The sequence below is a fragment of the Aquarana catesbeiana genome, linkage group LG02, assembly GCF_042186555.1.
Source record: "Aquarana catesbeiana isolate 2022-GZ linkage group LG02, ASM4218655v1, whole genome shotgun sequence".
NCBI lineage: Eukaryota > Metazoa > Chordata > Amphibia > Anura > Ranidae > Aquarana > Aquarana catesbeiana.
In genome coordinates, this window is record NC_133325.1 from 574403670 (window position 1) to 574431338 (window position 27669).

General features: G+C 42.8%; 1 protein-coding gene across 3 annotated transcripts in view; it reads left to right on the plus strand.

The window, feature by feature from the left end:
* The window catches only part of DCAF6 (DDB1 and CUL4 associated factor 6), a 264140-nt gene that overhangs the window by 181158 nt on the left and 55313 nt on the right, over positions 1-27669 (plus strand). For 2 of the 3 annotated variants that reach the window (XM_073616111.1, XM_073616113.1), the window contains 3 exons: positions 1830-1871; positions 14528-14666; positions 24016-24172. In XM_073616111.1, coding sequence (XP_073472212.1) covers positions 1830-1871; positions 14528-14666; positions 24016-24172 — 338 coding nt within the window. The remainder of the gene's footprint in view (positions 1-1829; positions 1872-14527; positions 14667-24015; positions 24173-27669) is intronic. The other variant, XM_073616112.1, reaches the window with a different exon arrangement.

Below are 27669 nucleotides of genomic sequence, written 5' to 3' on the forward strand. Positions count from 1 at the left end.
GGATAAAGGGCTTACATGAATAAATAAGATGATTATTTTAATCACAACTGCCAGTGCTAAGTGGTTTGTCTCATCAATGTAAACTCATACGTTTTGCTGAAGATTACCAGATAGAAATAGAAGAAAGAGAGCCTAAAAAAGAAAATTAATACAGGCATCACATCTAAGAATTGGTAAGCTGCATTATAATGTTTGCTTTTGGGTTTAATGTTGCTTTGGGTATGAATGGTCTCCATTTAAATCAACAGTAATGTTTATTTAAAAACATGTAATATACAGTGGGGAAAATAATTATTTGATCCAGTGCAGATTTTGTAAGTTTGCCCACTTACAAAGAAATGAAGGGTCTATATTTTGTATCATAGGTGTATTGTAAATGAGGGAAACAGAATATCAACCAAAAATCCAGAAAAAACACATGACACAAATGTTATAAATTTGAGTTGCCGTTCAGTGAGTAAAATAAGTATTTGATCCCCAAGCAAAACATGACTTCGTACTTGGTGAAGAAACCCTTGTTAGCAAGCACAGAGGTAAGACGTTTCTTGTAGTTAGTGACCAGGTTTGCACACATCTCAGGAGGGATTTTGGTCCACTCTTCTTTACAGATCTTCTCTAAATCTTTAAAGTGGATGTAAAACTGATTCATGAAATTTGAGCTGGGCACATATATCTGCAGTGTTTTGTTATCTCTCTTCAAAGCACTATGTTTTGCAGCTGTGTCCTGCTCCTTTCTTCTGTTATCAGCATGATAACTTCTAACAAGTTCTCCATATGTGCAGGTTTACATTCACTTTAAGGTTTCTTGGCTGTCGATTGGCAACTTGAAGTTTCAGCTCCCTCCATAAATTTTCTATAGAATTAAGGTCTGGAGGCTGGCTAGGCCCCTCCATGACCTTTTAATGTGCTTCTTCTTTAAATAATTCAGAGAAGGATTGGGAGAAAGTGCTATGGTCATATGAGACCAAAATTAAGCTCTTTGGCATTGACTTGACTTTGTGTTTTGGAGGAAGAAAAATGCTGACTATGACCCTAAGAACACTATCCCTACAGTCAAGCACTGAGTTGGAAACCTGATGCTTTGGGGCTGTTATTTTGCTAAAGGTACAGGCCAACTTTGCTGCTTTAAAAGGGCCAATGGATGGGGCCATGTATTGTAAAATCTTGGATGAGAACCTTCTTTCCTCAGCCAGAACACTGAAGGAAGATGGGTCTTCCAGCATGACCATGACCCAAAACCTACCTCCAAGGCAACAAAAGAGGGGCTCAAGAAGGACATTAAGATCATGGTGTGGCCTAGTCAGTCTCCAGACCCTAATCCTATAGAACATTTATGGAGGGAGCTGAAACTTCGAGTTGCCAAGAGACAGCCAAGAAACCCTAAGGATTTAGAGAAGATCTGTAAAGAAGAGTGGACTAAAATCCCTCCTGAGATGTGTGCAAACCTGGTCACCAACAAGAAGAAACGTCTTGTCTCTGTGTTTGCCAACAAGGGTTTCTCCACCAAATACTAATTCATATTTTGCTTGGGAATCAAATATTGTTTTTACTCACTGAACTGCAACTTAAATTCTAGCATTTGTTTTATGTGTTTTTTCTGGATTTTTTCTCCATTATTCTGTCTCTATTATTTAAAATACACCTATGATAAAAATTATAGAATCTTAATTTCTTTGTACGTGGACAAACGTATAAAATCTGCAAGGGGTCAAATAATTATTTTCCCCACCCCACTGTAGTTGTATCCTAATCATGGACATGTTTTAATCAGACCTATAACTTGATCATTTAAATTTCATTGAAGTGTGGTATTTTTCTCACCTTGACAGATTTAATGTTGGAAGTCCATCACTAAGTGATAGGTTAACAAGGTAACTGTAAATTGCACTGCTATGAAATGTACTAACTTGAGTGCATATTAACAGCTGTTTGAAAAAACAGTCCAACAGGGTTTTATTGGACAATGAGGGTTAGCAGGGCTTCCTTAACAGTTTTTCATCATGTCCATTAAAGATGAGTACTTGTGCTGGCATGAAATCAGATAAACCCTTTGAGTATATAATAAAACTGTCATCATTTGTAGTAGTTTTTAAGTTCGTGAAACACCCAGCTGTGTGTGTTTGATGTGCTGTGTGAAAATGTGTTTTTCTTGCTTGTGTTTTTTTGAGAGACAGAGACCGAGACAACACAGTGATTTCCAGCGATAATAGGTCTTCCAAGGTTTCGAATAACAGATGTCAGATTAAATGGTGGTGTGAAAGGTGTATATATGGTATCCAAAACTGGGTGCATGCTGCCTTGCTCAGATGGGGTAATCCGAAAGGAACTACAAGAAAAAATGAAATGGAAAGTGCTCACACCTAGTGCATCACCAAAGATCATTTAATAATGAAAATGTTTATATAAAATGCAACCGACAAAAGGCCATAAACACAGTGCATGGACATACACAGAACACGGGATACAGCTAACGCGTTTCGGGGGCGCACCCCCCACTTCTTCAGAGCTAAGCTAGTCTCGTACACCATGGGCAAGCGCTTTTATAGGGAATGGTGGAATTGAAAAATGTGTGTCAAAAAGAGCCATGCCCTCAAAGCGGCAGGAAAGTAAATAAATAAAAAAAAAAATATATATATATATATATATATATATATATATATATATATATAAATATATAAAATTTATTTAAACTAGTAGTGGGTTCAGGTTGTCCCAGTGTACCATTAATGCTACAGCAGACAGTACCATTTTAGAAAATCGTGTGCTTCCAACCTTTTGGCAACAGTTTTTGGGGAAGGCCCTTTTCTATACCAGCATATATTTTCAGAAAGCCAGGTCCATGAACACATGGTTTTATGTGGAATAAGTCTAGTGGCATGCATAGAATCTTTTCTGCAACCCTAATGAGACCTCGCCTTTTAGTTCTGACTTCAACCTTGAGATAAATTAGAAATCCACTGTAATTGTGAGCCAGGTCTTCTCATCTAACATCAATACTTGCTCTCACAAATGCTCTTTTCAATGAATGGGTACAAATTCCTTCAGTTACACTAAAATCTTGTGGGAAGCCTTGCCAAAAGAGTGGCGCCAGTTATGACTACAAAGAGGGGTGGGCCCATATCCATTAAAGAAAAATCTAAGGTTCATCTGCCCTTGCTGCAGTTGTTGTCTTTGCTAGTGCCAATGGATAAAAATTATGATATTTTATCTATACAATAGTTTAGAAGAGAGCTCAACTTTATTTTGCTCACCTAAATGATAGGTCAGATATTGGACTGTTGTGTTTCATGATAAAGTAAAACTAGCTTGCTGTATTATGCCAGCCACCTATATAATAATGTACATGTTGGATGGTCAATTATGTGCAAAGTTTTATCGCTAACTAACGGAGTGCAATGCACGTTGTGTGTTGTTTGGGAAAGAAGTTGTGTGCCTCTCTGTTCATACTAAAATTGGAAAACTGTACTTCATATGGTAATGCAATGTGCAGAAGGAAATGTGATTCCAAAATCTTTTTTCCCTACAAATTAGAGCATGCAGAGTCTTTTCTGTCTTTTTTTTTCCCCATTCATTGTGGTTTTCATTGTCTGGAATGAATTGGCAATTGCAATACATTCAAAGTGAAGAAAATGGAAAGTCGGTTATATTCTTCTCAGTTAGCTCCTTTTTTTGTTTTATAGCTAATAAAAGATCAAAACAGTCTGGGAAGCTATACCTTTGACAGAGTGAAGATCATTGGTAATGGGAGAAAGACATAAATGGTTGGCATGGAAAGGCTACATGGTACTGAGAAATGAGGGCTGCTAGGATCTTGGATGAAGGCGTAAACCTGTTGTGAATGACAAAGATTAGAGCAAGTTATCAGTGGGGGAGCCATCTGAAAATGCTGTACTATTGAATGGATATTTAAATTGCTAAAAGTGCATTATTTTATATTTAGATCTTTGCTTAGTTTGACAAATAAGTAATAAGCAACCTGTCAGCGTTTTTTCCTGACCATTCATTTTGACATGCATTACCCCATTAATGGCAGGTACATTGCACTTTGTGAACATAACCTCAGATTCGTTGCCCCATACTGTTCCTCTGATGAAAGTAAAAGTTAATCAAAATATAGAATGGTTTCATTGGTTAACGAGGAGTTTTAGCTAGGTTCCAAAAAAATTAAAAGTCAGAAGCTATAAAAACTGTAGCTGCTAACTTTTAATACACAGACACTTACCAGTCCATGGATCCTGCGCCATCCTCATCCGAGCCAGTCCTCAGTCAGTCTTCAGGTCCCCAGGGCCTGCATGTTAACTGTGGGAAGCCGGCTATGACTCCTTGTGGTTTCACAGCTGGCTTCTCACTGCGCATGCACAAGCCGTACTGCACCCTGTGATGTTTCCTAGAAGGTGGGGGGGGGGGCTGTGTTGGGACGGTCCAACTTCCAACAGCTTCTTTTTTGTTCTAGAATATAATTAAAACGGGTTCTGTTTCTCTATAGTAAATTTTGTGCATTGTTGAATGTGTATGCAGCCTCTGATCAGCCTCTGATTTTATACTGTTTTTTTTTAACATGCAGTGTATGCGAAAACTCCGAATAAAAATGTATTAAGATGGGGAGCAAAAACAGTGGAGAAGAGGGATCTGTCCATTCATTTGATCGCTTCAAAAACTGACAGTCTATTGGCTTTAGGAGCAAATTAACTTGTAGTGCTAAGGTCCACGTTGCTGCCCAGTTTTTGGATTTATGGGTTTTCTTTATGGACTGAAAAAATCTTTTTTTTTTTTTTTTGGATCAGTTGGCTTTGGGGAGCCTCATATATTCACAGTGTTAAGAATATCCACCTTAAAAAATAATTTTAGTGTTTTTTATAATAGTATGTGGAATGACTCAAATGTGAACTTTTTTCTGTATTTGCTCAAAGTATGGATACCATAAAAAGTTATAGTAAGCATGTTATACTTTACCTTCATAGAGCGGCACAGAACCTTCTCTTCTGGGGTCCCCTACCAGTGCTCTCGGCCCCCCTCTTCTGTGTGTGCTGCCATAGTAAGCGCTTGCTATTGGGGCACACCTGCGGAATCGCTCCCAAGCCGAGCTATGTGTACATGGACATACACAGCATGGCTCTGCCCCACCCTCTCCTCCCTCCTGACAGCATTTGACTGACAGCAGCTGGAGCCAATGGCTCCCACTGCTTTGTCTGAGCCTTTGAAGAAGGAGAGAGCCTGAGAGAGCCGCTGTTTTCGTGCACAGCGGAGGGTCAAAATTGGGCTCAGGTAAGTATGAGGGGCAGGCTGGACAAAGAAAGTTTTTTTTTTGTTTTTTTTTTTTTGTTTTTTTTTTTTGTTTTTGTTTTTGTTTTTGTTTTTTTGTTTTTTTTTTTTTTTTACCCTAATGCAGAGAAGGCATTAAGGTAGAAAAACCTGCAGCCTTTAGAACCACTTTAAAGTACATATAAAATCTTTTCTGATAATGGGTGGGTATCAGCAGAATAAGAAATGCAGTCATTTTTGAAGATCTAAAACAGTTTCTACCTTTTTATTCAGGAGCAACATGGAAAAATATCTCATAGACCATGAAATAGTTATTTAGTGCACGTCAGTGATCTCTCCTGACCCTCTTACATCATTGGTTAATATCTTTTGGTCATTTAGCTGCTGCATACTTCAGCTACCTGCTGTACAAATTTTTTATTTTTTTCTTAACTTGAGCGACAGCATTTTCTGCTGACAAAAAATTAACCAAGTCAGTGACTGCAAAGAGTGGCAGAAGGAGGAGTCTAGGATACACTTGTAGCAGGCTAATTTTCAAGAGCATATTGCTTTGTCTGGATTGGTATTGGTCTGTATTGGTAATATAGCACAAGTTTAAGAAATCTGTATAGATCAAAATCTGGAAACACCAGGGCTGCCAGGCTTATGGATCCTTCACTACTTGGCGAGTCACTGTTTTGGAAGATTAGTTGTTGCTGGAACAACTGATTTGCACACACTTGTTCTTGTCAGTAATTTACTAAGTACAGGCGGTCCCCTACTTACAAAGATCCGACTTACAAACGGAGAGAGACAACAGGAAGTGAGATGAAATCTACGCCTAGGAAGGGAAATTCACTCCTGTAAGAGTTATTATGGGAAAAAGGTGTCTCCACTGATGCTTTATCACCAATCCTTATTTCCCTAACAGCCCAAAATTTTCAAAATCCAATTGTTATTGGGACAGAAAGTGAGGTGAAATCTTCTGAACAGGGGCACAGACCGCAAAACAAATGTTACAGGGGTGATGATAACCCTTCCCTATGCTATCCAAAAAGCTTAAAAATAGATTTTTTGGCTGGAGCTACACTTAAAAATTGGACCCGTTCCGACTTACAAACAGATTCAACTTAAGAACAAACCTACAGTCCCTATCTTGTTTGTAACCCGGGGACTGCCTGTAACAAATAACAAGAATATGGCTATTAACCAGGGAACATGCACCTTCAAAAACAAGTCTGCAGTAGCACATTATCTCTGTTGTACTCTTTCTCACTATAACCTTTAAATTGCCCTTGGCCTCTGCAGAGTTTTAGCCTACTTTGTCGATGGCTAGCTTTTACTTTCCATCTCCTGGCTCCATTCTTTCTTAGGTCTTCTTCCACTTTATTAATCCATCTGAACTATGGCATTCTCTTTTTCTTTGCACCTGGATTTCGGAGTCTCCAGGGAGTTTGGAAAAGGTGAAAAAAATGTTACTAAAAAACCACCCCTAATTGAATCAACTCATGTGGTCTGAAAATTGTATACAATATGATCTATACGATTCGTCAATCAGACGGGCTCCTTCCCAAGTAACATTAAACAGTGAGCCGGAAGAAAAAGGGGGGGGGGGACCAGAGTGGTCCCAGGAATGTCAACAAAGAGAGAAGCTACCACTTAGTGAGATCAAAAAATGTACAAAAAACTTTATTGAGATATCTGCATAAAATCATATAATAGGGGATCCCACGTCTGCAGACTTAGTCTGCACAGGTGGGATCCGTTCCTCCACAATATCAAAAGACCATGTAAAAGAAATTATTCCCTCTTTCGGGAATTCACCTGGGTCCCCTTTGGTGGGAAGCTCTAAGCCAGTTACTATTATTAGCACACTACATATATAAAATTTACATTTTCCTTGATATTGGACTGTTATCACTTGGGCTGTCTATACCTGTGTAATCCCTAGACGATTCAACTGCTATTTTAAGTTGTTACCACAAGATGGCGCTAAAAGATGTTATTAGGTGTAATTATGCTAATTGATTGGGAAGTAACCCCTATTTAAAGATGGCTATCACTGAATCATATTGTCCAGATGAAGTGCTCGTTGTGAAGCACGAAATGCGTCGACAATCCGATGCCCTAGACGCTGGAGGTCCCCCCCATTCCCCCACCCCTCTTGCAGTCCCAGAACAAGCCTTCAAATTTCACAGTTTGGCTCCTTCCTGTGCGGACACTTCTATATCAGCGGTGCCGCTATGGATATGTGAACCACTGCCCTCCAGTCTGCAGACGTGGGATCCCCTATTATATGATTTTATGCAGATATCTCAAAGTTTTTTGTACATTTTTTGATCTCACTAAGTGGTAGCTTCTCTCTTTGACATTTCTGGGACCACTCTGGTTCCCCCCCCCCCCCTTTTTCTTCCGGCTCTATACTGCCCTACAGTATTTTCCTTGTGATACATATCAGACATATGTACATTTAATTGCATGATTGCGCTGACAGGACTTGGATCATTTCATGCCACTTTTGAATACCAACAGCCCAATACTTCATGCCTTCATGATACCCTGACCAGACAGGGAGGACGTCCACATATCAGCAGTCTATTAGACTTAATTATCCAACAGTATACCTCTGCTTGGTCACCCTGGGGCACCTGGGGTTTACTAAAAGGGGATAACAGGGGAGGGTGGGTCGACCCACCACTGTCTATTTTAATACAACGTTGTTTTTTGCCTTTCTTTTACATGGTCTTTTGATATTGTGGAGGAACGGATCCCACCTGTGCGGACTAAGTCCGCAGACGTGGGATCCCCTATTATATGATTTTATGCAGATATCTCAATAAAGTTTTTTGTACATTTTTTGATCTCACTAAGTGGTAGCTTCTCTCTTTGTTGACATTCCTGGGACCACTCTGGTCCCCCCCCCCCCTTTTTCTTCCAGTTTGGAAAAGTTGGCATCACGATAGTTAAACAATCAAGAGGACAGGAAGTGGTTGAAAAATCATTGATTTAGGGAGGGTAGCCATCCATTGGTTTGCCTAACATGCAAAATGGGTCCAAAGGGACTTCGATATTTGTACAGTCCATTGCGAATTGAGACCAATTTCCAGATGTTTTTCGGTTATAGGGCAGTATCAGAAGATATGACCATGTGAACCACATTACCTTTTTTTTTTTTTTTTTTTTTTTAATTATTTTTATTAAAAGGGTTTTTCACATAAAAAATATAAGATTAGAAATGTAATAAACACTATTTTTTGTCCACATGCCATCAGGGACGTCTGATAATAGTTTGTTAGGCGATGGGTGTTTCTTGTATAAAGTAGAGCTAATGCCCATATGGGTAGGATCTTTAACCTTGATATGCTGCAGTAGAAGCCCTAAATATCAAGGATTTGACTATCTAAACAGAAATGCACACCTTTTGGAGTTCTATAGGGGATCCTAGTTTAAACACTGAACAGGGAAATTGGCAGAGATTAGGACACATCTGGAGTACTCCGTTCAGTTCTGGTCACCAGTCCTCTGAAGGGATGTGCTGGAACTGGAGAGAGTCCAAAGAAGGGCGTCAAAATTAATAAGGGGCCTCGACAACCTCAATTATGAGGAACGACTACAAGCACAAAAGCACAAAATTCTTGCTGGAGAAGCGACGCTTGAGAGGGGACATGATGGTCATTTTAAAAATATCTCAATGGTGATCCCAGCATAGGAAAAAACTGTTCAGTCTCTGGGAGTGTAAGAGGACAGGGGGCCACACAGTGAGATTGGAGAAGCATTTTAACCTTAAACTGTGCAGGGGGTTTTTCACTGTCTGTCATGTACCAGATAAGACCAGAACTGTGTGGACTGCAACAGAGGAAACCCAGACGTGTATAAGTGAAAATATAAATGATTTATTAAAGATAAATGAATAAATATAACACAACCACCTCCAATATCACTCAGTGCACCACAATCAATACAAAACAGAACCCCACAAATAATAATAATAACATAATAATAATAACAGAACAAATATACACAAGTAAGGGAAATACCAAGATCATAAACAGAGCCAGGCCAGGGTCATCAACGGGAGGTCAGCAGCTGGGGAAGGGAAACAAACAGGACAAGAGAGGATGGATGGATCACAGGAGGGACGGGTCAGATACAAGGCTCAAGGTCCAGTTCAAGGGAACAGGAACAGCAGGCTCCAGGAATCAGGTCTCAGGTACAGGAATCAGGTTCAGGAATCAGGTAAATAGGATGCAGGCTGCAGGTCAGGGCTTAAGGAAAATACCAAGGCAAGATGTGTGTGCACCTGCCGGGTATTTATACTGCAGCTGCTAATTAAAGTCAGGTGACACTTGCCTGCAAAGGGGAATACCTGCTCCATACTGCCAGGATTCCTCTGCTGGTTGACGCCAGTACTGCAGCCCAAAGGTGTCAAAATACCAGCAGGGAAAAGCTCTTCTGACAGCTCCAAACTGCCAGGATACACCTGCTGGTGGACCTCAGTACTGCACGCCAAATGATCGATATTACCAGCGGAGGGGACCTTTCTTGACACCGTCGAAGCAATACAAGGCTGTGGAACACTCTTCCACAATTGGTGGTGGCAGCGGGGAGTATGGATATTTTTAAAAGACTCTTGGATGTGCATCTTAAAGAACACAACACGTACACCTACACGGGTTGAACTGGATGGACTATTGTCTTTATTCAACCTTACCAACTATGTGTCTGTGATCTAAAAATAGATTGCAGAATTATTTTATTTTTTCATATCTATTCTTTCTAGAAAATATATATTAGTTTTGTTATGTTTACCTTGTCAAAACTGTGTGCGACGTCCGCTTTATATTTTCACCTGCTTTCAACAGGCTTCTTTTGAAGCACAGCTGAAAACTGAAGTCTTAACCTTGCTTAATTTGGCTTTTGTCTCCTATAAGGTCAACTTTTAATTTCTACAAATGCCATGGCTGTTTTTATCATAATGGCACTCGTGGACTAGTTCCTAGGGCAGCTGAGTATCGGGGTGAACAACTCAAAATTTACATTTAAAATTCATAATGTTTGTCTTATTTTCTTTCCTAATTGTGTCCACCTCTGGACATTGATGGCTAAATTCAGCAAGAGAACTGTTGGCAGAAGGGGATGTTTGGAGAAGTCAGCAGATTCTTTTTTTTTTCAGAAACCATAAAACTATCTCTACTTTCTCTTGCTTGGTGGTCTGCAAAGTTGCTGCAGCAAAAGCTGCTCTGCCCATAAAACACACTCTGTGCTGCTTTCAGTATATTCACATTCTAGAATTTGTTTTTACTGAAATAATTATATTACACAAGGGATGGAACTTGTACAATTGGATGTCATCGTTCAATTATGCCTAGGGCAACAAGATGCCAAATATAGCCCTGTAAAATCCATCTATTGGAGATCTGCTTTGCCCTACAGTTGAGAAGAGGTGGATAAAATGTAGCGCTAAAACTAATTATACAGTGAAAAGTGCACACATAAATGATGAACAATCTAATAGATATTCAAAAAATGAATCATAGAGTCTAACATAGTGAGATAAATGAAAATAAGGGAATTGAGTCCGATAACCCAAATCCGATCCTGAAAAGCAAAACTTAATAAAAGTCCACAACCAAAAGATGATAATCTTCAGATAAATGAATAGAAAGGCTGATATGTGAAGCATCCATGATGATGAATCCTCTCTAGATGGATAAGAATAAATACTCTTACCAAGACAAGCGACACCAAATCATTAAAGCATAGATATCCAGATCAGTGACTCTCCCAAACAGTTAAAGGGATGCGGGATCTCCGATGGTATCTCCAAAAGACCTCGTGGGTATCAACCAAACTGGAGGGGCAGATAGCGCAATTGGAATGCCACAGCAACTCACATCCAAACACGGTATGTAGAAAAAAGAGAAGGGGGGCCCTGTAGACGTGCTAGTAGGACTTAACACGTCGGACAAGGTTCATCACTCCCCACATTGCTTTTATTAATCGTGATCACTTTTTATTCCATGTATGTCAGTTTTTTAAAATAAACCTACTTTTTTGACCTGCACTATTGGAGCCCCCCTTCTATTTTTTCTACATATAATTATTTTTTCACTGTAAAATTAGTTTTAGCTCTACATTTTATCCACCTTCTCGTTTGAATACTTCTCACATTCTTGTGTAGCAGATTTTTCACGTTGTTATTTCTTTCTGATATTTGATAATAGTTTGCGCAATATTATCTCACATTTTTGTTTTGACCTACAGTTGACCGCCATCCAACCTGCTTTAAGAGGATTTTGCAGTTCCATAGACTTGTGTGTTTATATGACAAACGGGGCTTTATTTTTGTTTTTTGTTTTTTACTTTTGATCATTGTTGTAAAAAAAAATACATATTAATGATTAGAAAAAAATCAACAGGAAAATAATTAAATGGAAGAAGTAGTTCTGAAAAATAAAGATTAATAAGCTGTTAAATAGCCAACTGGAACCTTCAAAAGATCTAGAAATGAACGGCTGCTGTAGAGGGCAGAGTAATCAATATTGAAGATAAATTGCCGCCAGTGGTCCGGGAAGTCCGTGCCACACATCAGCTAGATAAAGACACCAATAATAGAGCAGATGACATGGAAAACTGTCTATTGTAGTTCTGCCGGAGAAGACTGAGGAAAAAGATCCAACCTCATTTGTAGAAAGATGGCTTATTGATGTATTCAGAAAGGGTGCTTTCTGCCCATTTTTCACTGTCGAGAGGGCTCATCACACTCAGGGCCACCTGTTGCAACCTGGTGCCCCCCCAAGACCGATCCTGGCCCCTCTCCTACATTACAAGGTCAGGGAAGCAGTGATGAGATGTGCCCGAGAGCGTGCAAATGTTCAGTTTAATGGCACCAGGGGTATCCTTTTATCCAGACTTCTTTGTGGAAGTGCAGAGACTCCGTACCAAGTTCTCAGATGTGAAAAGGTGATTGAGGATAATGCAATTACCTTATGTGATTTTGTAACCTGAAAAGCTGCGGGTTATTGCTAACCGGCAGGCACAGTTTTTTGAATCAGCCCAAGAAGCTGCTACCTGGCTTGACCATAATGAACAGGCCCTACGCCATCACAGAGAGGATGAAGAAGGGGAATTAAACTTGGCATACACCTACAAGCTCTGCCGCCTGGTCCTCGTTTACTTAAAACCCTCTATAGGCTCTGTAAGGAAACTTCCTCCTTTTTTTTCCAATTTGCCATTTAAGTTTTTGTTCTGCTGGAAGACATGATATCGTTCTTGGAACCTTGAGCTATTCTGTGAGTTGACAACAAATGTGCCTTATCTATGTGAAAAGTACAGAAAAAAAAGCTATATTTTTTTCGGTTTAACTTTGCGTTACTTTGGCCTGTTCTGTTGAGGGCCTTGTTCTTGTATTTTTTACATGCCTTTTATACACTGCAGGCTTTGTTTAGAGGGTAGATGAGCCTGGACCTACCACTATGCAAGAGTTGGCACTGTTGTGCCATGTTATTTTCAGCTTGTGAAGTCAGCCCTTTTCTGGGGGAGGAGTAGGTGGAATGCTTTCCCTACAAGTTTTCCCAATCGAGGTTCATCCAGTCACGTTAGTTCCTGTGTCCTTGTGTTCAGAGAAGATTTTTATAGGTATATCACGGACATTGTGACACTATTTTTGTCCCTCTCCAATTATCCCCAATGGCTGAAATACCTGTAAAATCATGATGATATCTAAAAAATTCAATTCGGCCATCTTATGTTTTCAGGAGACTCCTTTAACTGCAGAAACTCAGATTTGTCTTAAATATTCATGGGTGGGAAGGGCGTACCACTCCACTCACACTTCATTTTCCAGAGGTGTGAGCGTACTGGTGCATAGCTCTATAGACTTCCAGGAGTTTTATGCATGTATAGACTCTAAAGGACGTTTTTTATTTTTTTGCACTGTCGTATTGAATCACTACAATGTATTATTGCTTATATACTTTTGCAGTAACGGTGCTCTGAATCCTGTTGTCATATTTAGAGGGGAGATCGGGTTTACCGTTATTGATAGTGGGAGATTTGAATTGCTGGTTGAGCCCTTCCATGGACCCAGTCTCTGGGTCTCCTGTCGCATTGAGGGGATCTCCACTAAGGAGTTGCTCAATAAGGTGGGTTGGGTAGATATATGGAGGCATAGGAACCCTTTGGATAAGCAGTTTTCCTGTTTTTCCAAAACACATGGTACTTTGTCCAGAATTGACCTGGCAGTGGGCAACTTGGCCATGCTCCCATCTGTCTCGGAGGTCTTGTATAAACCCCGCCGTGCCGGACCATTCGCATGTGATGGTGATATGCCTAATTGTGTCCCCACTGTTTAGGCTGCCTAGGACACCCTGGAAATGTAATGCCTTCTGGCTAAAATTCTTTTTTTCCTCACGGGGGGATGGAGCAGAGCATGCGCAAGTTCTTTACTAATCAGGATTCTGCAGACTCCACTCTAGCCCAGTGGGAAGCATTTAAGGAATATTTGAGGGGACTCATTACAGAAATTACTAAGGTAAGTGACATTCCTCTGGGCTGAGGGAGGAGTTGGAGAAACGGGTACATGCACTGGAGATGCAATATGTGCAGGGCCCTACTGACTCAGCCAGGGAGGCATGGCAGTCTGCTCAGTCAGCGTATGAGCTGCTGTTGTCCTCCACGGAGGAGAAAGAGGTTCTTTTCTAGGTTGGCATTCTTTGAGGAGGGCGAGAGCACAGGTCGCCTTCTGGCTAGGATTGCTAATTCCCAACAATGTTCTCCTTCTATTGGAGCTATTGGAACAACAGAGGGAAAACTAGTGCACTCCCTGGATCAAATCCAGCAGGAATTAGCAAGTTTCTATGCAAAACTGTATCTTCCTACCGTGAAGTATACACCTGAGGACTTGGCAGGGTATTTAAATGGCATCAACTTCTCACAGATGACCAGAGGAGGGCCTTTGACGCTCCAATTACTTTAGAGGAGCTGCAAACGGCACTCGAATGAGTTTCCTAACTGTAAGGCCCCTGGTGAGGACAGTCTGCCCATGGAAATTTACAAACCATAAACGGAGGTACTTCTACCTAAATAGCCAACTGGAGCCAACCAAGAATCTAGTTAATAGAAGCGGTTTGACATTTCTTTGTTTTTGTTCCGTATTAATCAATATGCCCACAAGCCATTACAATTCCCTACTTTATTCGTGTATTCCAATTAGTACAGCAATAGCTATGGTGGTGAAAGACAATATACTATGTTAGTTTTCTGAAATATTTTATTTGTTTTCTAGGAGATCTGCTGCAGCTCGAATTCAAGAGCTGTTTAGAAGAAGAAAAGAGAGAAAGGAACTGGAAGAATTGGATATGCAAAATGTTCGTCAACCATCCCCTAAAATCCTGTTCAAGGGGCATCGGAATTCCCGGACTATGGTAGGAAGGTGTTTTCCACAGGCTGACTATATACAGAAAGAGAAGTCCTGTGTTCTGGTGATAATTTATTGCACAAAAAATCATAGCTGTGTCTGTTATCTGTCTGCCAATATAAATGGGACATCTTTGGTACTTTTGATTCAGGTGGACCTAGCATTAGCCCCCGTTCATACCTATGCGGATTAGACCGCATCCAATTTGCAGGACATTTTAAAATACATTCATATGAATGCATCTGGTTCACACATATGTGCGTTGCATTCGCATTGCACAAAAAAGTGTGCGTTTTCTGGGCATTGCGGTGCGAATTACAAACCCACTATGTTCTATGGGAACGCATGTGATTCGCAGATGCATTGCGCTCTGAACATGGATTTTCTCCTTCTCCTCACTACACCCCCCCCACTCACTGATCCACAGCTAGAACGCAGAGGAATCTCTGAACAACTGATTTTTATCTTCCCAGTGAAACCTGAGCTTTAATTTGCACCGGACGTGTGAACCCAGGCTTAGATATTTTCTCATGTTGAGTGCAAGCATGCTCGCTAATGTGCATGTGAAACACGTACAAGTATTTATTACCCCTTACCAAGATCACAGTATTTCCCCTGACAATGCCTTCATCTAGTTACATTTCAAAGTTATAATGCAGATGAACCCAAATTAGAAAGCCGCTGGCAAAAACAATACGGATAAGATGGTAAACCGCATATACTGTACAAACAGTAAACTGTGCTGAAAGGACAAAAAATAAGGTCCCATAAATGTTACAGTCCAATTAGAAGTGATATAGTCCAATCATGAAACTAGTAGCTCATTCCAAGGAAAATGTGAGGGATTAAGTGTTCAGCATATATGAAAAAAACACCTTGATAGTGAATATCGTATAAAAAGTTGTAACACCCAGGAGTGCCTCCACCATATAATATGAGATGATCACTCGCCAGAGGAAATGGATCTAGATTCATGAGCGCAGTATGATAGGATATCCTTAAGTCAGGAGTCATCAACCCTCTTTCCTTTGCAGCGAAACAGGAGACCTCTATGGCTTTTCTTTGGTGTCCAATGGGAACACTCACATAGGGAATAATCAATGGTTCACCGGCAAATCATGCCATTATAATCACATTTCCAAATACAATGATCGCTACGAGTCCGGAAGACCCCTTCTCTGCCATCTTCAGCCTCTGTCACCTGTCGTCCAGTTCTGTATCAGGTGTGAGTGTTCCTGTGTTCCCTATGTGAGTGTTCCCATTGGACACCAAAGAAAAGCCATGGAGGTCTCCCATTTTGCTGCAAAGGAAAGAGGGTTGATGACTCCTGTTTTAAGGATATCCATTCATACTGTGCCCATGACTAGATTCGCATTCTCCTTGGAGTGATCTACTTGTTTCATGATTGGACTATATCGCTTCTAATTGGACTATAACATTAATGCCTTCATCTAGTTTTCACCCCAGGTGCTTTCATTGATTTAAGCATAATCCAGGGCCAGCATCTACTTCTGGCTTAGATGGTGACTGATTGACACAATTATGTAAATCTGGTATCTGGGCAGTTCTTGGCCATGTTCACAAATGTCTGATCAGATTCCAATGCAACCTCTCACCTTGTGATTTGGTACAAAATAAGTGTTATGGGGCGTACACACGGTCGGACTTTTCAGCTACAAAAGTCCAACGGACGCTGACGGACTAAAGCTGGCTGGTAATCCGATCGTGTGTGGGCTTCTCCGGACTTTCAACTGACTTTTTCAGCCTCAAATCCGACGGACTTTAGATTTGAAACATGCTTCAAATCTTTCCGACGGACTCGAGTCCGGTCGAAAAATCCGCTCGTCTGTATGCTAGTCCGACGGACAAAAACCCACGCTAGGGCAGCTATTGGCTACTGGCTATGAACTTCCTTATTTTAGTCCGGTGTACGTCATCACGTAAGAATTCGACGGACTTTTGTGTGATCGTGTGTAGGCAAGTCTGTTCATTAGAAAGTCCGCCGCAAGTCCGTCGAAAGTCCGTCCAAAGTCTGTCGGACAGGCTGTCGGACTTTTGTAGCTGAAAAGTCCGACCGTGTGTACGCCCCATAAGTCTGTTCAGTGGAGTCTGCCTGCAGCAGACTAATGACATCATATCAGCCAAAGGTTCTTGACTGGATGTATTGGCTCTGAGATTTGAACTCGCAACGCCTTAAAGCCCAACTGCAGGCTCCATGATTCCCTCACCTTTTTTTTTTCTTTCTTTAAACAGGATTTAGTCTGTTAGCATTTAAGGTGACAAACTGCCTTTGATTAGTAAATATCGAGAAACACATATGGAGTAGGGAGGCTGCACACCTCAATAATAATAAAAGAAAAGGATAGTTCCCTCAGGGGTTTTTGAGCAGCACAAATGAATGATCAATGACAATGAGTTGTATATAAAATGTCTTTTAATTATACAAAATAATTTAACATTTCACAGAATTTTTAAATATGAGCTCTGGCTGCGAAAATTTTTTTTTTACATCATCCATGGCAACAATCAAGGATATACCCAAACAATGCAGCAATCCAGCCATGAACTTAAAGGGGTTTGGGCGCATGCGCGCGAGCAAGGAAGATGGCTTCCTGGTTCCCCTGCTCCGCGCAGATGGAACGACAAACATCGGCTAGCACAGCCTGCACCCCGGCACACACTGAAAGCTTCCCACAGCTCCGGAACACATCAGGCATCTGGCGGTTATGTACCGCTCGACGAAGAACCATCAAAAGTATAATACACAGCCCAAATCAGCTCCAGCCTCAGGGAAGGGGAAAAAGACAATGGCACCCGATCCTCCGGAGCCTGACGACTCCTCACAACACTCGGCAGCAGACCCTGCCTCCCCAGCTGACAGCCTGCACCAGTTCCCTACAGACCTGGTAAGTCCCCTGCATGCAGACTCAGATGCCCTGCTTAACAGATTTCGCTCCATTGTGAGAGATAAAATCACACAGGTCTCACGCAAGCTCTCCTCTGACCTTGTAAAAGGACTTAAAGAGATAGACTACCACACTAGTTAGAGCATGGACTTGGCAACCACTGTGCTTGAAGGCCATGAAGAAGAGGTGGATAAAATGTCTGCAGAGCTGGAGACCCTGCGAGACAAACTAGAAGATGCTGAAAATAGGGCCCGCGGGGATAATCTTCGTATCTGCGGAGTCCCGGAAAAAATTACTGATTTGCAGGGTACAGCTACTGCCTTTGTTCCAGGAGCTAGCACCTGAGATACCCCTGGAGAAACTGGAATTTGACCATATACACAGATCCCTAGCACTTAAACCGTCAGAAGGCCCCCCAAGAGATCATCATCAAGTTCCATTTTTACCACACCAAAGGGCGGCTCCTCCAAGCTGCACGGGAAAACCAAGACCTCTCTTTCCAGGGTAAACTCCTTCAGCTTTTTGTGGATCTCTCTCCAGTAACCATTGCTAGGAGAAGGGGCCTGAAATCCTACCTCCAGATCCTGCTGACCCAAGGGATCAAATATAGATGGGGGTTCCCTTTTAAGCTTTCATTTTCGCATCTCAGTCGCCAGTTCCACGCATCCTCCCCCTCCGACCTGAAACGCCATTTGCAGGAACTGCATCTGGACATACCACCTTCCCAGGGAGATGCACCTTCTTCTTCCTTCCGGCTCAGATCCTCCCAGCCTCCTCGCTAGGCCCCCCAGCCCCTCCAAAGGTCTCAACCCAGCTCGCAGGCTTTGCGTGACCTGCAGGCCCAAAGGTTCATAGCGGGCCCTAAGGGCTGATGACATAAAACCTCTCATGTTGACGGTTCTACACAGAAAAGTTACAAATGACTCCATGAAACCCTAAGCCTGCCTCCTACTGCTTTCGGACTTACACTATGTGTAGCACCCGCTGATACCCAGCATGTTGTTACTGAGTCGGTAATAGACAGAACTGATCTCACAGATGCTAGTTTTTTCCGTTCAATTGAACCTGAACTGTCACTCAACTTCTTGCAAGAACTTCACAGAACTGGGCCCCCCCTGAGGCGCCCCAACTGCGAGATGGTGCCTCCGGTATATGTCGGCCTTACTGATGCAAGACATTGAGCCCTTAATCTGGCATGACATTTTGGCCCCCTTTGCAGGGTTCCTACGTGGCGGCCACGGAGTGTTCAGCTGGCTGCTTACTGCTGCCTCTGTAGAGGGGTGCACTCACACCCTGTTAAACAGCGGAATAACAGAACTCTGACAGGTTCTACTTTGTTCTATCTTCCTCTGTCGAGTTTTGTTTTTACCTGGTGCAAACATGTTGGTTCTCTCAGCTCTCAGGCAGCCGTCAATGTGCTGCGGACTGCTGACAGTAGTCTCTCATCCCCACTGGGAGGTGGGTGGGTTTCAAAATATGTTGTCATTTCCTCGCCCTGTTAGTGTTGTGATTTACATTTTTATTGAGATTGATTGCCTCTCCCTCTCTATATATTTGGTAGTCATATGGGACTACCTCAATGTCATTTTGATCGCTCGCTCGCCATGAGCCCCCTCGACAGTGGAGGGGAACCAAGGAAGACAGAAAAACCTATGATAAAAGGCAGCCACATATCTTAGGATGTTTGTATTCCTCTTTAGTGCCTTAAGCGGTGCACCAGGTCTTGTGCTTAAAGATTTACGGTTAATTTTACTATATAACAATGCCGAGTGGTTCCCTTGGATCACTGCTCCCCCCCATGTGTTGGCACTTGGTTGGGACATTAGTCCCGACCAACATCCAACCCCCTTGTGGGACTTTAGCCCCACAACCAGTTGCACTCATACTTTTTCAGTACTATATGCTACAATTTTTTACTGGCCATTATATGTACTACAGTATGCCCTACTACCTTGTTCTTTTCCTTGTTTCACTCCCTCTCTACCTCCCTTTTTATTTTTTCAGGTCCTCGCGGTGGGTGAGTAAAGTTGTTTTATGGTTAACTTCCCATGTACCATGACACTTAACTGGCTATCCCTGAATGTGCAGGGAATGAACTCCCCTCAAAAAAGGGTTAAAGTTTTAAAATATCTTAAGCAACAGCAAGTGAACTTAGCATGCCTACAGGAGACCCATTTCTCATCTTCTTCCTGTCCTAAATACTTAGATGCTCTGTACCCTCAAGTTCTTCTGGCTCATGGCCCGACTAAAGAGAGGGGCGTTTTGATTGCCATACACTAGTCGGTCTCCTTCAGTTGCAGACCCAAATGGTAGGTACCTTTTACTACAAGGCACTATTCAGGACACGGAGGTCACCATCCTAACTTATTATGCTCCAAATAATAATCCGGGACCTTTTCTCTCCCATACCTGCTCCCTGTTGCAGTCCCACCAGAGAGGCACTCTCCTCTTAGCGGGAGACTCTAATGTTACGCTGAACCCTGCTTTGGAGAAGTACCCCTCGGAACACAAAGCTCCATCACCCGATGCAAAAAAGTTTACGCATTCTCTACAAAGTCATGACCTGGTAGATATCTGGAGGGAGCTACACCCCATTGACAGGGACTATACCCATTACTCCCATCCCCATTATTCCCATTCCAGAATTGACCATATGTTTGTTCTGAGGAAACATCTCCCTCTGGTTGTGTCTGCTTCCATTCTAGCAGCTCCTTGGACAGACCATGACCCTGTTTTGGTCATATGCCACTCACTACTCAGCAAAGGCAATATTCCCCTTGGACTATGAATGATTCACTCTTATCTTTTAAGGAAGTCCTCACCGATATTACTCAAGCCTCAGTGGAATATTTCAGGCTTAACGCTGGGTCGGTTTCCTCCGAGGTGACTCTCTGAAAAGCCTACAAAGCGGTAATCAGGGGGCATATAATTGAACTGGCAGCAAAACGCAAATGAGAATGAATAGCAATGCGGCACTCTTTAGAAATGCGCCTAGACTCCCTATCGATAATTTTTAAACAGTCCCCTACTCAGGCTAATCATAAATTATTAGATGAGGCGCGTACTGAACTCGACCTATGCCTTACCGAAGAGGCAGAATGTACATTACGCTGGGCCCACCAGAAATGGTATGCCAAAGCCAACAGACCCAACTCAATGCTGGCCAATAGGCTGCGCACCTTTACCCCAAAACACAACCCTATCACTCTACGCACTACACATAATGTCCTCACAGGTAACCCATTGAAAGTGTTGGAAGAATTTAGACACCACCTCACCACCCTCTACAAGGCCCCTACTCAGCCTTCTACACAAAACCTAACATCCTTCCTGACAGGACTGACATTGCCTAAACTGTCCAAAACCCAGATGGCTTCACGGCCCTTTACTATAGGAAGATAGCAGATGTCTTAGCCCCCCATTTAACGACTATGTTCAATGCAGTAAAAAATGGCCATGCACTCACCCCTAACCTTTTGACTGCCAATATTGTTATGATTCCAAAACCCGACACTGACCACTCGTTTTGGACCAACTTTAGGCCCATCTCACTTATTAATGTAGACATTAAAATATTGACCAAGATCCTGGCCAGTCGTTTAAACTCCTTCTTACCACGCCTGGTCAAAAAGGACCAGGTGGGGTTCGTCCCGGGGCGACAAGCAGGAGGCGCTATTAGACGTATAATACAACTTCAGCACATAGCCCATAGCCGGTCTATAGCAACTATGTTACTGTCTCTTGACATGAACAAGGCCTTCAACAGTTTGTCCTGGCCTTACTTGACGACGGTACTCAGCCACTACGTTGGATCGTCATTCTTGGAATGAGTAATGGCACTATATTACTCCCCCCAAGCTAAGGTCAAATACTATGGTTTCAAGTCAGTTCCCTTTTCCATTAGGAGGGGAGCCCTGCAAGGCTGCCCACTCTCAACACTCCTATTTATTTTGGCCATTGAACCGTTGGCAGAGGCGATCCGATCTCACCCGGACATAACTGGTGTTGAGATAGCAGGCACACCCCATAAGATATCACTGTTCGCAGATGATATCCTTATAACCCTAACAAACCCTAGAATCACCCTTCCTAACCTGTTCTCTTTACTAGACTCTTTTGCCTCCCTCTCTGGCTTGTCCATTAACCCCACCAAATCAAAAGCCATGTCAATCAATCTTCTGCCCTCGGACTTGATAACCTTAAAAAACACTTTCACATTCCAATGGCTGACCTCATTACCCTGCCTGGGGATCCGGCTCACCCCAACCTATGCGGGACTCTATCAGGCAAACTTTCCTCCTATACTTAAGAAGCTGACGGACATGTTGTCCTCCTGGGCTCATCTCCCATTATCCTGGTTCGGCAGGATCGTGGCAATTCGTATGACGTACCTGCCGGAATTACTCTACTTCTTTAGAGTCCTACCAGTCCCGATTCCGCCGCATATCCTACGAATACGTCAGCGTAAAATCCTTAAATTTGTGTGGGGTTCTACCCGTCCCAGGATCAATAAGCAAATACTATATGCCCTCAGAATCAATGGAGGACTCTGTCCCTAACCTACAAAGCTACTATATAGCTGCAAACATAGCCCCGTTATCCCAACTCCATGAAAAACACCAAATGCCGCTATGGGCCACTATAGACACCCAACACCCATCTCCTCTTTGCCCTGGCTACCCTCCACACATCACCCTCTCGTGACGGGGCCGTGTCTGGCCCATTCCCATCGCATATGGGACTCGGTCAAGTACTTGGCCGGCCTGATTTCTCCTCATCTACCCTTACTTCAACTTCTCCAGTGCCCATTGTTCCCACCAGGCTGCGAAAATCCCCAGCAGTTCTCCTGGTGGAAGACAAACAGTTTCATGGACATCCACTCTTTTTTTTTACCCCCACTAGGATATTATCATTTGAGGCTCTACGCTCCTCTCGCAATACCCGTTACGCAAACACTACAGCTACCTATAGATTCGCCATTCTCCAGGGGCTTATAAAATTTTGACTGACCCCTTATACTTTGACCCCCTTTGAGAACTTCTGCAGAGCTAGACCCCAAACCTTGGGTTTAATATCACTGACCTCTATTACCTCTAAAAAAACACCGACGCGGCCCTATCACCTTCAATGGGAAAGGGAACTAGGAAAAGAGCTAGATCTGGAGGAGTGGCAGGTAATGACTTTAACGATATCCAAATGCTCAAAGAATGTCCTTTATTTAGAAAATGCCTATAAGGTACTTTACAGGTGGTACTACACACCGGCTAGATTGGCCCGTTTCATTCCAGCCTACTGCCCCCTGTGTTTCCGAGGGTGCTCCCAGGAGGGCACAATGACGCACATCTGGTGGACCTGTCCGAGGGTATGCAGGTTATGGATCAGAGTTTACTCCCTCCTCCGAAACATACTCCATGCTGACCTCAAAAAAGATCCATACGAAGCACTTCTCTGCAACCCAATCGCAGAACTGCTTCGCCCGGAGCGCCAACTGGCACTGCATCTCTTTACTGCAATCATACTAACGATAGCCAGGGCATGGAAGACACAGGTACTAAGTTTTGAAGTGGTTAAGAACCGCATGGATGATATAATGGTTAACGAAAAGCTGATACGTTCCTGAAGGTATGGAGGCCATGGGTCGAATATACTGAACCCACCAGATTTGATACCACCCTTCTTCGGATTTAATGCACTCTTGCTCCCCACTGCGAAGACCCCCCTCCCCCATTTTCCTCTTCTTTCCTCCCTTCTTAGCTAATCTCAACCCCTATTTCTTCTTTAACCTCCCTCTCAATACTCTTACTTCTCAGTTGCACCTAAGAATCCATCTGGCCACCGGGCATAGCCGTGGATGAGATGGTTACATGGATAGATACTCAGGACTATTTACAGTTAGGCCCCTGTTGAGACAAAGTCTTCAAGTATTTGTTAAAAATCGGACGCGGTCCTATGGGCATTCCTGAAACCTTAGTGTGTCCAACCATTTTCATGTTTCCAACGTACAATTGTTTTCAGCCTCTGTTATATTTGTATTGTTTTGTTTTTCTTTGATTTACTAGCATACTTCTTTTATTTATAAGATGCTAAATGTTATGTTATGTTCATTCATGATGCATTCTCTACACTGTTAAACTGTGAAATTGCTATGGTTATCAATAAAACCTTTTGTAAAAGAACTTAAAGGGGTTTAAGCTCATGGCTGGTTTGCTGGCTTTGGTACTTTGAGTTACTGACATGAAACAAATAAAAGGATCAGTTAAATCAGGGAAAACTAAGAAAACACATTGGCATACTGTATCCAGGGTCTACAAAGGTCAGCACTGACTTCCAGTCATCTAGCATTTTCGGAAGCTTTTATTTATTTTCCAAACCCCACTTTGACTTAATCTTAGTGTGTTCCAAAAACCTGTTATGCCTGTTTTAACTTTTTAAAATTATATTTTTTTGCAGATCAAAGAGGCTGGCTTCTGGGGTAAAAACTTTGTCATAAGCGGGTCAGACTGTGGTCACATCTTTATTTGGGATCGACACACGGCTGAGCATCTAATGCTTTTAGAAGCAGACAACCATGTGGTTAATTGTGTTCAACCACATCCATATGATCCAAGTAAGTTTTTCTTTTCTAGCTGTCAGATTAAAAAATGTAGTCTTGGATCCCTCTTCACAATCACTGTGATCTGTTTTGAGAGCTGCAGACGGCACTTCATTTATTAAAGCAAAGTTCCACCAAATTTTTTTTTTAAAGTTAGCAGCTACAAATACTGCAGCTGCTGACTTTTAAAATCTGGACACTTACCTGTCCAGGGCGCCCCCGATGTTGGCACCTGAAGCCGATCTGTCCCTTGGCTCTTGAGTGGAGGAGCCGCCATCTTCGGTAAGGGAATCAGGAAGTGAAGCCTTGCGGCTTCACAGCCTGGTTCCCAACTGCGCATGCGCAACTCCACTGGTCCCTGCTGTCTTCTGGGACCTGTGTGTCTCCCAGAAGACAGCGGAGGAGGCGCCTGATATGGCATAGATATCCGCGGATATTGCGGCTATCTACGCCCGGAAGTGGGAGCAAATACCTGGATTATACAGGTATCTGCTCTCCCCTCCCCCCTGAAAGGTGCCAAATGTGACACCGGAGGGGGGGACAATTCCAAAAGGGGAAGTTCCATTTTTGGGTGAAACTAAAATATAAATAAATAAAAATAAGCACAAGAAACAGAAAAAAAAAGCTGCTGTTAATTCTTGGGGTGCACTCACACTGGGCACAGTTGAACTGAACCTACTTGAATCAGATTGTCCCTCCGCTCTCCGCTGGTCTGCACTCTGATCCCTGCTTCTGTGCTCAGTGATCTCTGCAGAGTTCTGCGCTCAGCAACAGGTTGTGCTCACACTGAAGCAAATCGTACCATACTAGAAGTGAGCTGTGCCCAGGGCCACCTCTTCCAAGTGGTCCTCAGGCACGGTTTTGAGCACTCGCACTACACAAATGAACAGGACCAAGGGGATAAAATGGCCACTGTAAGTGCACCCTGAGGACTGTTGATTCAAATAAACACACAGCCATTTGCTTTAGCGTCACTTTCTGTAGCGTTTGTATTTATACGTTGAAAAATAAAGTGTTGTTTTCATCTGTAAAGAAAATTCTATGGAGTCTTTAACCACTTCAGCCCCAAAAGGATTTGTCTCCTTTAATGACCAGGCCATTTTTTGCAATATGGCACTGCATCGTTTTAACTGACAATTGCGCAGTCGTGCGACGCTGTACCCAAACAAAATTGATGTCCTTTTTTTCCCCACAAATAGAGCTTTCTTTTAGTGGTATTTGATCAACACTGTGGTTTTTATTTTTTGCACTATAAACAAAGGGTGACAATTTTGAAAAAAAAAAAAAAAAATTTTTTACTTTTTGCTGTAATACATATCCCCAAAAAATTATAAAAAAAACACATTTATTCATCAGTTTAGGCCGATATATATTCTTCTACATATTTTTGGTAAAAAAAAAATCGCAATAGGCGTATATTGTAAGAGTTTTCGCATCTACAAACTATGGCTTTGATTTAGGGACTTTTATTTTTTATTTTTTTATTATTTTTACTAGTAATGGTAGCGATCTGCGATTTTTAGCGGGACTGCGACATTGCGGCAGACAAATCTGACCCAAAATGACACTTTTTGGGGACCAGTGACATTATTACATTTATCAGTGCTATAAAAATGCACTGATCAATGTAAAAATGACACTGGCAAGGAAGGGGTTAACACTAGGGGGTGATCAAGGGGTTAAGTGTGTGTGTTCTAACAGTGGAGGGGGGGGGGGGGATGGGCTCACTGGGACATGACAGAGATCACTGTTCCCGATCACCGGGAACAGTAGATCTGACATGTCCCCTGTCAGAAAGGGGATCCGCCTTGTTTACACTGGCAGAGCTCCGTTTTGACCATGTACTAGGCGATCACGTGTTGCCAGCGGACATAGAGTCCGCCCAAACTGCGTGCAGCGGGAGCGCGCCACCGGCAATTGCGCCTGTGCGAGCTGCCGTACAGGTATGGCGATTCATGCAGCGATGCCAACCTGCCCCAGTATATCTGCGTGAGCTGGTTGGCAAATGCTGCTGTTTCTGCTTTAATGAGATTAGTGTGCATTTTGCGATTGTATACTAGTTTATACTTCATACAGTCACATCACAAATCACTACTTGTTGTGGAGTTTGTCAGTAGCTCAGTTTTACAGGTCACATCAAGTGACTGATCAAAAGTTGCCAGGAGCTGCCCTGGTGAAAGTCTTTCCTTGAATATTTGAACTATCAGGTGACTGACGCCTGCTTCTTTTTTATCATGTCTGGCTTTTTCCCCAAAAAGTTCAAGCAGGTACAGATTACTAACAAAAAAAATACCGCCCCACCACCTTGTGCATGTAAGACTAATGTAGGAAATGGGCATACTTAACCATTTATAAGGAATGCCATGAAATACATCTGCCATACTATGTTTAAAATATCTTCCTATGTAAAATTTGATTTGTTAGGTTATAAATTTGCTATATGGACAACTGTGACTTTGTTACCTGGCCTTTCCATGAAGCTGTCCCCATCATAGTGTTGCTGTCACCCAACCTTCCCACATCTCTAGCTATCCCCTCTCAGTCCTCGTCTTCCTAAAGCTTTAACATTAAGCTTTTATGGTCATAATTTTCTTTTGGGTCACAGGAGAGCACTTATTTCTGCACTCCTGTGACCTAGATTTAGCTGACAGCGAGCTAAAGTCTGCTGTTGACTGACGTCACAGAGGCAGTCCAGGCTCTGCAGGGACCTAGACAATGTTGGGATCTGCACAGATGCCTGACTGGCAGTGGGCTCAGCCTCTCAGTGCGCCGCTGACAACTGATCTAGTTGCTTCCACCCCTTCTACAGCCTGGTGCTCCAGGGAGCGCTGGAGGGGCAAAGCAGAGAGCTGGTGAGTGACAGTCGCCGCTCTCTGCTCAGTGAAGACTGAGAACTGGGTGATCAGCAGAGGGACAGGGGACAGCTGCAGCATTGGACTGATGCTGCAGCCATCTAGGTGAATATAATTTTCTTTTTTGTTTTTGTTTTTTTCAGTCCTACACTTCTCCATTAACCACTTAATAACCGGCCCATAGCCGAATGACCGCTGCAGGGCGGTTGCTTAACTCTGGGAGGACGTCATATGATGTCCTCCCAGAATTCCCCTCTCGCACGCCCCCTGGGGCGCGCACCCGAACACATCCGTGACCTGGACCCGGCGCATCTCGGATCCCGGTAAATGGCCGCTGATTGCGGCCGTTTACCATGTGATCGCTCCGTCAAATGATGGAGCGATCACATGTAAACAAACCGGCGTCATCTGATAACGCTGGTTCCTCTCCTCCCCTCCTGTGTACCGATCGGTACACTGTGAACGGAGAGGGGGATGGATGGATGGCTGCAGCGCTGTGGGCTGGATGTGTAGTGCCCTCAGCACTGCACAGTGACATCCAGCCATCCATCCATCCATGCTCAGCCATCCCTCACTACTCTGCTATGCCCCACAATACTCTGCAATCCCCCACAATACTCTGCAATCCCCCACAATACTCTGCAATCCCCCACAATACTC